At 43.1% G+C, this 16,065-nt stretch overlaps 1 protein-coding gene across 2 annotated transcripts in view; it reads left to right on the forward strand.

Moving 5' to 3' along the window:
• Window positions 1–16,065, forward strand: part of KIT (KIT proto-oncogene receptor tyrosine kinase) — an 87,342-nt gene that overhangs the window by 25,051 nt on the left and 46,226 nt on the right. For both annotated transcript variants that reach the window (XM_027544520.1, XM_027544521.1), the window contains exon 2: window positions 13,434–13,703. In XM_027544520.1, the coding sequence (XP_027400321.1) occupies window positions 13,434–13,703 (270 nt within the window). The remainder of the gene's footprint in view (window positions 1–13,433; window positions 13,704–16,065) is intronic.

The raw sequence follows: 16,065 nt of genomic DNA on the forward strand, positions 1-16,065 counted from the left end.
AGATCCTAGAGCTTTGGATGGCTTTCGATGCCCTCTTTTTAGTTTTTCAGAAGAGGAAACAGGCCTGTGGACTTGCTCAAGATTTAGAATCTAGAGTTTCTCTATGTCCCCACATTACATTTTTTCTTCACATCCTTCACTAACTGCTTCAGAGGAAAAATATGCAATTACACATTTCATCTAAAACGTGCAGATATTAAATATCTTAGCAGACACCAGCCAATTAATAACTTTGCTTGTCGCCTCCAACCGGAGAAAAGCTTTGACAGGTGTTGTATCTTTAAAAGGCATTTATTGGAAGCTCGAATCCTTGATGCTGAGTCCTCTTAGTATATTTCCTTACAGGTGTGCAGAACATCTAACATCTCCTTGATCTTGGCTGTGCTTTTCAAACATCAAAAACAGCCCAAGGATGTCTTCTCTTGCCACCAGATGGCACAATTGTGAGTGGAGAACTGATGGAACGAAGGAGTTGGGGGTTCAAGCACAGGGAGGCTCCCAGTTGGGGACTGTTGGTGGATCTGAGTGGGGACATGCTTTATAGCAGAGCACCAGGCTTGCATGATTTGGCCCAGGATCATAATAACAGCCAGAAAAGCAGAAAATGCCAGTACTGCAGGAAAGATGTGAGCAGCACAGGTGATTTATTAGTTCTGGGTTAGTCCATGTGGTTAAGGCAGAAAATAGAGGGGCTGACTCTGGCCCCAGGAGGAAACCACTCTCGGGAGCAGAGGCAGGAAGAGCCCAAACCACAGGTGAATCCACCCAGGCTGAAAGCCTGCAGAAGGGTGAGCCAGTGAAGGGAGTGGTGGGGATAGTGTCGCTCAGTCCTGCCTCCTGGAGAAGGGCACCCCCTTTCGCAGCAGGACATCCCTTCCTAGCATGAATGAATCACTCTTGCTCAGATGTCCATCAGAATGTGGGACCCACGGTGGTCTCATGGCTCCTTTGTGCATCGATATTTTTCTGAAAAGAACAGGTCCAAAGAAAGAGGGGCTTAAAAGTAATAGTGGTTTTACTCTGCCTCATGCACCTCGTGGCCACATTCATCAGCCCTTGAGGTCAGGCAGTGGCTCCCTTGGTGCTTCCATCAGGTCTGCCTACGGACCTTCTCTGCTATCTCTCCTCTTTATCTCTTCTTCCCGTTCCCTCTTCCTTTGCTGTTCACCCTGGCTGCCTGCTCCTGCGGATATTCATCCTCCCACCTTTTCACATGGGCCTCCTCTACTCACTGACTTCAGGAGTCCTCCCCCCTCATCTCCCCGACTCATCCCTCCCTGCCTGCCCCTCCTTCCCTTGCCATGTAGTCAGGGCTCCTCTTCTCCCATATCCTATGACTGCAGTACCATCAGAGATTCTGCTGGAATTGGCGTGATGTAGGGCTGGGAGGTTGGGGTGCTGGTGTGCAGTCAGGGGTGCGAATGAGTGGTGTAAGTTCTATGACTCATCCCTCCTCCCTACTGTCGGTGATAAATTCTGTGCTGAAGACTTTGAGACTGGTTCTCTGACCATTTCTGCTCCCCTCACCTGCTGCCATGAGAATCTAGCATCCTTCTAGGAGTCTCTCCTCACCATCTAGCTTGGAGTTTCCTGCTTCTTTCTTACCAATCAAGTCAGCCACCTTGGGCTTTGTCACTTTTTTCTTGGCCCCTCTGTTCTTTGTAGTCTCCACTACCTTCGTGGATGATTTCATGGACACCCCTCATACCACCCTCTGACCACCCACTGGGTGCTGACGAGTATGTCTGTGGCCCTGATCTCCCCCACCACCCCCTCTCGGTTTGCGGGACCTTTTAGCGACCACCTGCTGGTCCACATATCTCTAAATCAGTTTTATCCCCTTCTAGTCTTTTGGCACCCTCTCTTCTCATAGGTGTAAGCCCCAAACTGGGGTGTCTTCTCTCCTTCCTCTTACTTCCTCACTGCTCAGATCCAGCCCATCGCAAGGCCCCATGTTCACCCAGTAAGCTCTCCTGTCCATCCCCACACCTGGCTTATGCTCTCATTAGCTCCTGTCTGGATCCAGTCTCCTGGCTGTTCTTGTCTCTAGTCCTGTGTTGTCAGTACTGTCCTCCCCTGCTCCCAGAGGGGTCCCCCCAAAACATGCACCAGTAGCTCCCCATCAGGGCAGGCTCACTTCCTTAACATGACAGAGACCCTACTGGGTCTCTGGCTTTACACACCCTGATGCTGCAGGGATTCTGAGTAACACGTGACTTCTAAGCATGCACTTTACTGGTTCTGTGACATTAGCTCTTGTGGTCCCTGACCTGGTAGACCTTCTTCTCTGTCTGCATGCAGCCTGGCCAGGTCACACACATTCTTTAATCCGAGCTCTAGGAATCCTTTCTGACCCCTCTTCTTACCGTCCCCCCCATCGCCCTTTTTGCCTATGTTTGCTTCATTGTACTGTCATTATCTGTGTGAGTCCAGCTTCCCCACTGGGCTGCCATCCCCTGCTCTGTATTCCTGGTCCTTGGCCCCACCCAGGCGAAATAGTAGACGCTCAATTACCGTTGCATCTGTGAACACACGTTTCAGGCGCTGGCTTTGTTTCTGAGCCCTTTCTCTGTGCGATTAATGACTAACACTCCAGCTTTTCTTTCTCTGTCCTTTGGTTTCTTTCTTTCAATTAATTCATAATCTTTAGACCAACATTGAAAGACACTTGAGTTACTTAAAAAAAAAAAAAAAAGCTGTGCTGCAGGAAACCTTTGTTATTTTGTGATTTTTAAACTGACTTTCAAACAGCTGATCATTTTACAATGGTCTATTGCTATTACTTGAAACTGTAAACTGTCTCAAACATGGGAACAGATTTTGTGTAATCCCTAAATATCCTGGACCTAAAGTAGTACCAAGACCTAGCATGCAGTGAGAAAATTTCTTTTATTTTCAAAAGCTAAGTACAAATTTCCACTGTACCAAGGAAATGTTTTTTCAGTCCCCAAACATGGGAATATTACAGTGAGAGACTTAAAAGGATGGTAAGAAAGTTGTGTCAGTTACTTTTTATTCATCTCAAGTCCAAAACCAAGTAGATTTAGGCAGTGAGTTCTACTCGGTTGAGTCCTTTAAATCTCTATGTTACAAAATTAAAGATAACTGAACTTTTCTCCTATCCCCCCAAATCCATCAGAAACAGAACAATTGTAAATTGGAATTCACATGATCCATTTAGGACTGTTCTCAGATTGACCTGTGGAGGTGCTCTTCAAGGTTGGAGATCCTCAGGATTTGGGTGATGTGTTTGGAAGTGTGTAGTTGGGATGTAGTTCAGTTTCTTTGAAAGCTCATGTTTCCCCCACCCCTGAAAAGATGCATTTGATTTTTTTTCTGTTTTACAGTATGTATTGTAATATAAAACAAACGTTGGCAGTTACTTGTCACTGAGTGAAATTGACCTTCAAGAAGACTGTTACGCAGTCTTCTAGATGAGAAAAGCATTGCTCTGTAAGGTGACGTCCTAAATTATCTTCCCCAGTCCTGCAGCTCTGCACTTCCTGCATGTAGTCATTCCTTCACTGTGCACTTACTGAGCACTTTCTGTATTCCTGGTACCCCGTGAGGCTTTGAGGCGAGAGATGGGTGCAAACCTTGCTTTGGATTCTGAGAGCTCACTGTTTAGTGGGTGGGGTGGGGTCCTCATAGGATGAACTTTTCCTCAAACACACATACAAACAGACACATACAAAGGCGCAAAGTCTTCCTGGCTCAGCTTTCACAGTGCCTCCCCGTGGAGCTTTTCATGTTCCTTTTAGGCAGAATGACAGCTGCCTCCTTTGAGTCTTGGGACCTGTTTGTCATCTTTCAGTATTTTTGCTTCATTTGCATTGGATTTGTCTCCTTTACAAAACTGAGTTCCATCTAGTTCACTACCATGGTAATAATCATGCAATAGATCCATGTTGATAACAGTGACTTCTTAATGGTTCTGGTGGCATGGCTTCACCATTGTGGGATGGGGACCGTGCTGGGGTCCTCCATGGCAGGGCTTCCTTCAGTTTGCGTGGGGATCCAGAGTGGATTCACACTCTCCCTGCCACTGGGCAAGAGCATTTTTTTATGACTTGTATGGTTTTCACTGAGCTCATACCTCCCTCCCCCAGCTCTATTCTATTTCCAGTATGATCCACTTGTTTTTAAAGCCTCATGGGTGTTGTGGGCAATTACTACAATCCTTCCATCTTGATTTTTATCCAGTTTACTCCTGTGGGAATATAAAAGTATGTCAGAAACAGTAGGATATACAAATCATTAGCTCTTTTATTACGAATTGTGGTTGAATAGTATGTGAACCAAAGAGTAGCTGAACTGCAGTAGAGCTTTGCACTTTGCCTTTGTCACAGCTTTACTTCCCCCAAACTAGAAAATAGCCTCTCTACGTGGATCTTCTTCAATGCCATTATTTTACCTGGGTCCTTATACTTGTGTCCAAAGAGGAGAAGGTTTTGTAATGACTTCCTTACTTTGAACTTAAGCTGTCAATCTGGTTTTTGCAGCTTTAGATATTTGTGAAGGATATTTTAGTTATTTGTGAAGGAGGACAAGTGAGACTTGTTTGAATAAACAGTTGACATGGTCCAACCACTACTGTAGATGCTTGGGGAGCCTCCTGTGCTCAAGCAAGTCACCCCTACTTACGCAGGTCATTAAGAGCCTTCTGTAGAAGCCCAGTGTGGACTCTTGATGAGTCTTTTAATCTAAAGATTACAGAAAATAACAGGTCTACCTTGAATGGGCTTATTTTGCTTAAGAAAAGAAAGATTGATAGCTTTGTTCTTTTTGATGGAGAAGCAGAACCTTTCCTGAGTTTGGGTTGACTGATGGGCATTCTCAGACCGTTCTGAGCTGCTGTCCTCCACACCCACAAAACAAAGTCTGCAATTTTTAATTTTAGCTTGGAATGCAGAATCCCCCCATGTTTGCAAATTGGAGGCCCTCTCTCACTCTTCTTGTGTTTCACCCACATTTAACTTGAAGTACTTGTGGGTTTTTTTTTTTTTTTCAGTTGAGCCACCCTTGTAGAGTGTTGCTTAGTTATCAGAGAATCGACAGCTTTCCCCCCAACACATACCCATATTTCATCAACTTTCATAACATGTGCTTAGTTATAAGAGACGTGGGTTCAATCCCTGGGTTGGGAAAATTCCCTGGAGGAGGGCATGGCTACCCACTCTAGTATTAGACAGAGGGACCTGGCGGGTTACAGTCCATAGGGTCACACAGAGTCAGATACTACTGAATGACTTAGCACACACACAATTTATATATAATATACTGTCAAGTCCCAATTCTATAAACAGGTTTGAAAATAAAACCAAAGGACTCAGATAGTATGAGGAGGGAAGGAAAAATGGATGGAAGAAGAATCTGGTAGCCTTGAACATTCAAGTCTCTTGGGCAGTAGTCAGTGTGATTTAAAACTCTGGGTTATTCAGCCCAGAGAGTTAAAGAGCTTCTGCTATGAATGCCTACTTTATAAGGTAGTAGAAAGCTAGGAAGAAAAGGTGGTGTTCATGCCCTTAAGCACAACTGTGTGGAATGAATAAAAATATTAACTGTGATTAATTTTTAGTGATGTGGATTTAAGATAAATTTGGGGGGCTCACAGAGGCTGCTACTGAAGGTCCGAGTGGTCAGATAAGAAAGAGCCAAGAAGCCTGAGAAAGTTTGAGGCTTCACCTGGGCCTTGATTTTAAATTAGATCAATTTTAATTGTTATTGATTTATTGATTTTAAATCTAAGAATTACTGATTTTAAGTTTTTAAAAAATTGTGGCAAAATATACATAATATAAAAAGTACCATTTAGGAGTGTCTCAGTTCAGTTCAGTCACTCAGTCATGTCTGACCCTTTGGGATCCCATCGACTAGAGCACTCTAGGCTTCCCTGTCCATCACCAACTCCCGGAGCTTACTCAAACTCATGTCCATCGAGTCAGTGATGCCATCCAGCCATTTCATCCTCTGTTGTCCCCTTCTCCTGCTCCCAATCCTTCCCAGCATCAGAGTCTTTTCCAATGAGTCAACTCTGCATGAGAGTGTCTAATTCAGTGCTGTTAAAGTGTGTTTATAATGATGTGCCACCGTCACCATGTCCTAAAGAAAATCATCCTAAACAGAAACTCTGTAGCCATTAAAAGAATAACTCTCCAATCCTTCTTCTCTTTAGCCCTTGGCAACCTCTCTTCTATTTTCTGTCTCTATGAATTTGCCTATTATTAGTACCTCATATATGAGGAATCATACAATATTTAACCTTTTGTTTCTGGCTCATTTCACTTAGCATAATGTTTTCAAAGTTCATGTTGCAGCATGTCAGAATTTCATTCCTCTTTATGGCTGAATAATACTCCTGTTTTGTGTATACACCACATTGTGTTTGCCCGTTCATCTGTTGATGGACAATTGGGTTATTTCCACCTTTTGGCTATTGTAAACACTGCAGCTATGAATGTTGGTGTGCAGGTATCTGCATTCCTGCTTTCAATTCTTTTGGATGTGGTTGAATTTTATACTGGTCAAAGGTTATAGAGGGTATGTTGGTATTTGTTTTGAACTGCTGTTAAAATCTTGCATTGTTGACTGCTCAAGTGCCCTTTTCCTCTCTTATTTATGCTTTTTGAGAGCAGGGACTGTCTCCTAGGTCCAGCACTTAGCAGGATACCTGGAATGAATATTTTCTGAATAGATGCTGGAGTTCCTAGCCCCCAGCCATCATTCACTAGACTAGTTGCTCCTCAGAATGGTGGGTTTTGCCATCTGTCATATTTGGGGGACTTATTAATTAACATATTCAGGAAACAGAAAATAAGTCAGTGTTTTTATTAGTCAAACATCATTAGGGAAGTACATTTCAAATGCAAAGGGTCCTGACATAGATAAAACCTCATTCAGCAAATGTTTGTTGAGAACTTGCTATATACAGATACATTTCAAAATGTATGATTCCAGAGCAGTTTCAAAGCTCAGTTGGACTAATTTACTGATACTGACTTTTAAATATAAAGGGGTGTGTGTGTGTGTGTATATATATATGTCTGCATGTTTGTATGTGTATATGTGTGGGTATGTGTATATATATATATGCATGTACATATATATATATTTAACATGAACCTCTAATCTTTGTGTGTGTGTGAGAGAGAGAACATTATAACAGCACTCAAGATAGTTTGGAGAAAAGAGAATAATATCCACAGCCACGCTCTAGTATATGCTCAAGTTTGAGGGTTGAACTTAAACTTTATTTTGAAAAGAAAACCCTGAATGCCTCTGGTGGTGACTATTTTAAAAATTTATTTTTTTAAACTCTAAAAGTAAAGTGTAAGCTGCTGCTGCTGCTAAGTCGCTTCAGTCGTGTCCGGCTCTGTGCGACCCCATAGACGGCAGCCCACCAGGCTCCCCCGTCCCTGGGATTCTCCAGGCAAGAACACTGGAGTGGGTTGCCATTTCCTTCTCCAGTGCATGAAAGTGAAAAGTGAAAGTGAAGTCGCTCAGTTGTGTCTGTTCGCAACCCCATGGACTGCAGCCCACCAGGCTCCTCCGTCCATGGGATTTTCCAGGCAAGAGTACTGGAGTGGGTTGCCATTGCCTTCTCTGAAAGTGTAAGCTAGTGATCTCAAATTTGGAAGCTTTTCTTTCGGTGGTATCTATAGTAATTTTAATGGATGAATCAAGCCATTACTTTTTCTTAGTAGAGCAGCAGAATAGACATTGTCCTCCTTTGGAGAATAGGTCAATAGACTGTTGACATCTGTTACTGGGGCTAGGTATTTTGGAACCTGTCTTTCCACCAATCTTTTATATGGTCAGTGATTGAAGGGAATTTTTATGTAACTGTGCTCAGGTGGGGAGGGAGTACGATTTATGATCCTGTTCTGAGGGCCCTAATACCCCAGAGTAGGCAGAGGTAAGATCTAGATATAGACCACTCTTGTACACCAGAAGCCAAATGGGTGATGGAGCTGAGGATTTTGGAACAGGTGGTTGTGACCTGGAATAGTTAGAGAGCAAACAACATCCATGAAGATTGGGCTTTCTTCCTGATAAGGAGGCAAATTGATGGAGTAGTTATGTCCTGGGTGCATGGGCAGAGAGGTGGGCGTAGCATGGAATGAAGAGCGTTCGCGGGATCCTTAGGCTAAAAGGATTGGAGAGGCAGGTTGGGTCCAGAGGAAACAGCTAGAAATTAACACCATGAGAGTGCTTTGTAAGCTGTGCATGATGTCAGTGTTAGCTGCTGCTTGCCTCTGTTAGGGTTTTTGAGGCTGGGGTTGGGGGTGTTGAAAAAGTGTTTTAGGCTGATGGATATCAGGGTTATGAGGCAGGATGATTTGAGGGTGGGGTGAGTGGAGGCTGGAGGCATGGGTATCTTTCAGGAATGGCTGTTCATTCTGGACATAGTAAATGACTTCTGGGATCAGGGCAGCAGGAGTGGAGAGGCATACAGGGATGTATGACAGGCTCTGGGGAATGACTGGTATGATTTATTGCCAAGGAGGGAGAAGTCAGGCAGAAATCTGGGAAATGATGTGTCCAGTTACTTCCATAGGAAATGTCAGGACTGATTGGAGGGAAGATGAGACTGTTTTTAGAGTAATCGTGTCTTGTATGTATTATGTGTTTTCTGCATGCCTGAGGACAATTCTGAGTGCTTTCCATAACAGCCTTATGAATTAGGTGCTGTTACTGTCCCCACTTTGCAGATGAGGAAACCAAGGTAGAGATGCTTGGTATCTTTCTTAAGGATCACACACTTGCATCCTGGCAGATGCAAATCTGGACAGTCTTATCTCTAGATGTGACTGTACTGAGGGAAGTAAGTCGGATGGATAAACAACAAGCTCCTATTGTATAGCACAAGGAACTATATTCAGTATTCTGTGATAAACCATAATGGAAAAGTGTAAGAAAAAGAATATATATCAGATCACATCAGTTGCTCAGTCGTGTCTGACTCTTTGCAACCCCATGAATCGCAGCACGCCAGGCCTCCCTGTCCATCACCAACTCCCGGCGTTCACCCAAACTCACGTCCATCGAGTCAGTGATGCCATCCAGCCATCTCATCTCTGTTGTCCCCTTCTCCTCCTGCCCCCAATCCCTCCCAGCATCAGAGTCTTTTCCAATGAGTCAACTCTTCTCATGACGTGGCCAAAGTACTGGAGTTTCAGCTTTACCATCATTCCTTCCAAAGAAATCCCAGGGCTGATCTCCTTCAGAATGGACTGGTTGAATCTCCTTGCAGTCCAAGGGACTCTCAAGAGTCTTCTTCAACACCACAGTTCAAAAGCATCAATTCTTCGGCACTCAGCTTTCTTCACAGTCCAACTCTCACATCCATACATGACCACAGGAAAAACCATAGCCTTGACTAGACAGACCTTTGTTGGCAAAGTAATGTCTCTGCTTTTGAATACGCTATCTAGGTTGGTCATAAGTTTCCTTCCAAGGAGTAAGCGTCTTTTAATTTCATGGCTGCAGTCACCATCTGCAGTGATTTTGGAGCCCAGAAAAATAAAGTCTGACACTGTTTCCACTATTTCCCCATCTATTTCCCATGAAGTGGTGGGACCGGATGCCATGATCTTCGTTTTCTGAATGTTGAGCTTTACGCCAACTTTTTCACTCTCCTCTTTCACTTTCATCAAGAGGCTTTTTAGTTCCTCTTCACTTTCTGCCATAAGGGTGGTGTCATCTGCATATCTGAGGTTATTGATATTTCTCCCGGCAATCTTGATTCCAGCTTGTGTTTCTTCCAGTCCAGCGTTTCTCATGATGTGCTCTGCATATAAGTTAAATAAACAGGGTGACAATATACAGCCTTGACGAACTCCTTTTCCTATTTGGAACCAGTCTGTTGTTCCATGTCCAGATCTAACTGTTGCTTCCTGACCTGCATACAAATTTCTCAAGAGGCAGATCAGGTGGTCTGGTATTCCCATCTCTTTCAGAATTTTCCACAGTGTATTGTGATCCACACAGTCAAAGGCTTTGGCATAGTCAATAAAGCAGAAATAAATGTTTTTCTGGAACTCTCTTGCTTTTTCTATGATCCAGCAGATGTTGGCAATTTGATCTCTGGTTCCTCTGCCTTTTCTAAAACCAGCTTGAACATCAGGGAGTTCATGGTTCACATATTGCTGAAGCCTGGCTTGGAGAATTTTGAGCATTACTTTACTAGCGTGTGAGATGAGTGCAATTGTGCGGTAGTTTGAGCATTCTTTGGCATTGTCTTTCTTTGGGATTGGAATGAAAACTGACCTTTTCCAATATATGTGTAACCAAATCACTTTGTTTATAGTAGAAATTAACACATAATTGTAAATCAACTATACTTCAATTAAAAAAAAAATTAGAAACCTAAAAAAAAAAAAAAAAAAAAAAGAGTCAAGTTCTTATCTAGGATGCCTTACTGCTTTCACCATAACTACCTGAAGAAAGAAATACTGCAGCACACCCAGTATTCTTGCCTGGGAAATCCCATGGACAGAGGAACCTGGTGGTCATTTCCTTCTCTAGGACATCTTCCCAACCCAAGGACTGAACTCACACCTCCTGCGTTGGCAGCTGTGTTCTTTACCACTGAGCCACCATGGAAGCCCAGATTGAAATACATTTGAAATATAAATTCTTAAGAATTTTTGGATTAAATTGAAAGTACTTCGTTTTGAAAGGAGATAAATACTTGAAAAACCAGCATCTTCACTTACCACTGTGCCCATTTTCATTATTTAACAGTCTGTATGACTAAAAATCACCCCAACCACTTCATTTCCATAGTCTGGTTCCATCATTTAGAGCTTCAGTCTGGGGGCACACAGTCTGGCCCATAGCACTTCTCTTTCTGTTGATGCTCGGTAACATGTGATGACTAATTCACCTTATTGTTGAATTTTCTGTGACTCAAGGCTGCCCAGCATCTTCTGATCTGGGGTGTACTTTGCGTGACATCATGGGGCTATAATTGATGGCATGGTTGGAAGGCACCCAGATGAAATATTTGTCTGGATAACTAAACTTGAGACTGGTGATTTATACACACCTTCAGGGGGCAACTTCAGCCCTTCTGTAGAGTACTTCTGGGCCGTCCCTCTCCATGGATTCTGTTCCTGCTATCTTCAGATGTCAGCATGCCTCCTATTTTTTATATAAACTTGTAACCTTTTAACTACTACTAAAGTTTTAACTATAGATCTATTTCTGTGCTTTCTCCTGCCATAATTCTCCAGGAAGAGGTCTACACTTGCAGGCTTAACCTTGAAGCCAGCAGAAATTCCCACTCAACTGAAATTGGATTTCCTGTGGTGTCTTCCTAACCAGATCTGGGGACCTATGTTCATTCCCTTTGATCCTGCTGAGCATCTGCCCTGGGACCCACCCACCTTCTCTTGGAAACCTTTTGATGTGTTGCCTCCCTTGTCTTTTTTAGCCTCTCCCCTTCCTTTCTGATGGTCCCATTAAAAAAAAATCTGTCTTGACTCTTTCCTACCCACTCTTAGCTGGAAGAACTCTGCGACCAGTACTCATTGTGTCCCTCTTTTTTCTACAAAACCGTTTCCTCAGATTATTTGATCCTGTCTTATAACTTCACAGGTACTGCTCTTTCCCCACCATCTGAATTTCACATAATCAGGTGAGAAGTCCACCTGCTGGCCAGGTGTAGCACCTGGGAGCAGGTGTCCTGCTTCTCCCGCCTGTCCCTTTCTCACCATCTGAATTGGTGGTAAGTCCACCTGCTGGCCAGGTGTAGTACCTGGGAGCAGGTGTCCTGCTTCTCCCGCCTGTCCCTTTCTCACCATCTGAATTCGTGGTAAGTCCACCTGCTGGCCAGATGCAGCACCTGGGAGCAGGTGTCCTGCTTCTCCCATCTCTGCCCCTTTCTCACCTTATCTCCATCTCTGCCCTGAACGTGTGCAGAGACTCCTGCTGTGGCTTTCTCTGGCTGCCCCTGCCTCCCACCCGCCGCTTCCTCCACTGGCCTGGACGGCTTTTGCTCCTCCTTGAGAACCCACGTCAGTTCTTGTCTCTGACCTTGTATGTGTGGAGGGGGGCACAAATCCAAGCACACGAACCATTCCCCCCATGATCCTGCAGAAGTGACTGAAAACCCCCCAGGGAGCTCTGTTATCCTGGCGCCCTCGCTCCCCTCACCCGGATCGTACGTGAGTCAGCCTTTTGTGTTCTTCATGGTACCATCACCACCAGTGTGCTCTTTCTCTGGCAGCCTCACATCGTCCTCTTTTGTCTTAAATCCTTAACTGTGAGTTCTGTGGCTTCTGCTGACCTGAGGGCCAGAACTTTTCACTGATCTTGAGTCTAGTTGACCTCAGGTATCTCACTGTGCACGAGTGTCTCTGGTGTCTGTCTGTGGTATCTGTGTGTATGCTCTTTCTCCTCTTCTGATATCGTGGAAATCCAGCCCACTTCTTTCTATGTCGCCTGAAGCTAAGTCTTGTACCTATGTTGCATTATTCTGACATTGAACACTGTGTACTTTAAGCTCTGGACTGTAAGGACTGTGTGTCCCGTCTACATGGATTTTCTCCCAGCATCTAACACAGTGCTTTTGCAGCTCATAAGTAATGAACAGATACTTACCTTCATGCAACGGATGCATGTATATACTTGTATGCACAAATGAATGAATGGATTGGCTGCTGTGCTTTTCTAAGGTTCCAGTTTCATATTCAGAGTCTCTAGTTTTGTATCTTTAGTCTGACACTCTCCCAACTGAGCTATTTAGGCACTTCTTTTAGTTTTTGTATCTTTAGTTTGCTATGTAGCAAATCTCCGTAGGCATTAGGTTGATCAGGCTGCAACCCAACGTCTGCTATGAAATCTCATGATCTGATCATTAAAATAAGATTTTCATTTTCTGCCTTATCATTTGAAACACAAAGATCTTTTTTTTTTTTTTAAATGACCATCACCGAATAAAGACAATTGCATAGAAATAACTGAATTCACAAAGCTGTAAGAAAAGCCAGGCTATCACGATCATGGATATTTTGCCTAAAGAGCGATGGGCCTGTAGTTTTTTTGTTGTGTTGTTTAATCGTGGGAGGTTTTGTTTTTGTTGCTTCTAGACTGGGTGTCAGCATGTCAGTGTCATTGCAGTGGCCCATATTCAGAATGGAAACTTGACCCCGTTGTATGTTTAACCCAGAGAATGCCATGGCATCCAGCAAGTCTTGGCTTGCATACCGAGGGTGACCCTCAGGATTAATTGAGAGTTGCTGAAAATAACTTAATTTTCTAGATGAACTTTAGAAACTTTAAACAGAACTCTCACCATAAATAGCTGGGCAGCTTTGTCCTATTTTTATTGTCGAGTACACAGAAGATGGAAATCAATATTGGAAAAAATGCTTTATTTCGCCCAAGAAAAAGATCATGTTCAACACGATTTTCGTTTTTCTTGGCAGGCTCTTCTCAGCCATCTGTGAGTCCAGGGGAACTGTCTCTACCATCTATCCACCCAGCAAAATCAGAGTTAATTGTCAGCGTTGGCGACGAGATTAGGCTGTTATGCACCGATCCAGGATTTGTCAAGTGGACTTTTGAGATCCTGGGTCAACTGAGTGAGAAAACAAACCCGGAATGGATCACCGAGAAAGCAGAGGCCACAAATACAGGCAATTACACGTGCACCAATAAAGGCGGCTTGAGCAGTTCCATTTATGTGTTTGTTAGAGGTAAATGCTCAGCTTTCTTTGATGCTATGCTTAGAGAACTTTATATCCTGTCCTTAATTAAGGATGACATACAGATAGCTGAGTCATGGATAAAATATTACTGGCTGGGTCTAGAAAGCATAAAACACAGTTTTCTTAGTTAGTTTTCCCACATCTTCTGATGCATAGTGGCTTCGGGTATGACTCCAGCTGAAGGTCTTGTAAGGCTGTGATGCTTTTCCTAATGAGGTTACAATATGGTTTAGCCCATTTGTCCTGGTGGTGTCAGTAAACCCTGAGAATAAATTAGGCCCTTTGGGAAGACAGCATTTTAATGCCTTGAGATCCCAGATATTCCCACTTAGTAAAAACACTTCAGGGAACTAAAGGCCTCTAAAGGCCCCAAACAGACCAAAGCTTCAAATGAATTGATCCACATTTAGACAGTAAATTCCAGAAACAATTCAGTTGGTTAAGCACCCTCTGTCCTTCCTGGGTTCTTAATAGTAGTCAGTTTATTCATTTAAAAAATTGTGACCTCTGAGAAATAAAAGGAAAATGTGATGGTTGGATTTCTGTACCTCATTTCCTGTGATGAATGCAGTGATTCATCTGTGTTTGTGCTTTTAATAAGCTTGTCAGAAGAAGGTTTCCTGGTGGGGCCAGGGGAAGGGATAGGGGAGGGGTCTTTTTCTTGGTGTAAAAACTAGAATACTTAAAGCTTAAGAGACATACCAAAGTTATAGGAGGAGAAATAGTTTCAGTTCTCGTCCTGGATTTGTACCTGGACTGAGGTTGTCATTGCAACCTCATCTATGGTATGGTGGAAGAAGATCCAATAAATTTGTCCTAGATTGTGGATCTGAGCAACCTCTGGAGTTACAGTTCCTCACAGCAACACTTGGATAAGATCACCTGCTCTGTCCTCCTTATATAATTGTTTTCAGGGAGACAGAATTAATGCACATTCTAGCTCTATGGAGGGTTAGTAAAATTGACTCTCCTGTTTGCTGTGAGAAGGTTGCCATGAAACTGAAACTGCCTCTCCTTACTTTATCTTTTCCTGGGTGGATAGCTGAAAAGAAATACATGTTCACAAGCCACAGCTAGCCTCTGGGTATGTTTCCATAATTGTTGAGCCACCCGTGTTCTGTTCTTTGACATTCAAGAAGGTACTCTGTAATTTCCAGGTGGTAATGAAGTGTCATTCTGCTTATTAATAGGATGGGTAGACGTCTGAATAAATAGGGAAACTGCTGCATTAGCCAAATCAGTCTCACAGAGCGCTCAGGTTTTCTTGATAGGGGAAGTCATCCTCAATAACTTGGAACTGTGTTTAATTATTACCGGTTTAAGATGTTTAGATGCCTGTATAGTTTGTCTTATGGCAGTGAAGGAAATCGGGGCATTGTTGTGGGAGCTATAGCTCAAGTGATTGAGAAAGAATAAGTGGGAAAATAACCAATGATAGCCTCGAACTATATTTCAGCCATTATGAGGTAATTTATTTGCAGAATAAATTAGTTAGGCTGGGAGGTGCATAATTCGTTTAAGAAAACTCTTTGAAAATTGGTCAAAATTATATGATAAGTGGATTTCAATTATTTCATTGATTTTTGTGGCGCACTCAATTTGCATGTGGAAAGGACATTTTAAAAAACATTTTAGGGACTTCCCTGGTGGTCCAGTGGTTAATATTCCACACTTCTACTGTAGGGGGCACGGGTTCGATCCCAGGTTGGAGAACTAAGATCCCGCATGCTGCACAGTGTGGCCAAAAGATGAAAAAACTTTTTAAGTGTAATCCGTTGGCTCAACCATGTGTCTGTATGATCGTTACACAGTATAGAGGTGGCAGCATATTGTGTGTACAGAATGAGGTGTGTATAGAGGTCCCAGTTGGCCTAAGGCTTTCCCAGTCCATGCCAGGCATCCCAGCATAATTGCTAATTGTACCTCTTTCACGTCCAGGTGTCCTGGTTTGGACAATCATGTATTTGCCACAGCATTTCTGAACCTCATAAGCTTCCCTTGTGCATATCAATTTATTTGATTTCCAGAAATTCTATTTATACATATCTTTCAAGGAATATGAATAGAGCACGGACCACGTGTTATTCATACTGTGTGGCCCCCTGATAGTTTTCTAGACTCTTTTCAGAAGCTGGAGGATCCTGGAGACTGTGAACTCTGGAAAGAAGGTCACTTGGGTTAGTGGAGAACACTTTTCCCCACACTACTAGATGTCATCAGCCTGCCTATTCGTGGCCTATTTTCTTTGCAGTGTTATACATTTTAGAAAAAAAGCAAATATTATAATAAATATTACAAATATTTATATTCATAAATATTATAAAACATTTATATGTTTAAATATTCATAA

Source organism: Bos indicus x Bos taurus, chromosome 6 (genome assembly GCF_003369695.1).
Source record: "Bos indicus x Bos taurus breed Angus x Brahman F1 hybrid chromosome 6, Bos_hybrid_MaternalHap_v2.0, whole genome shotgun sequence".
Taxonomy (NCBI): Eukaryota; Metazoa; Chordata; class Mammalia; order Artiodactyla; family Bovidae; genus Bos; species Bos indicus x Bos taurus.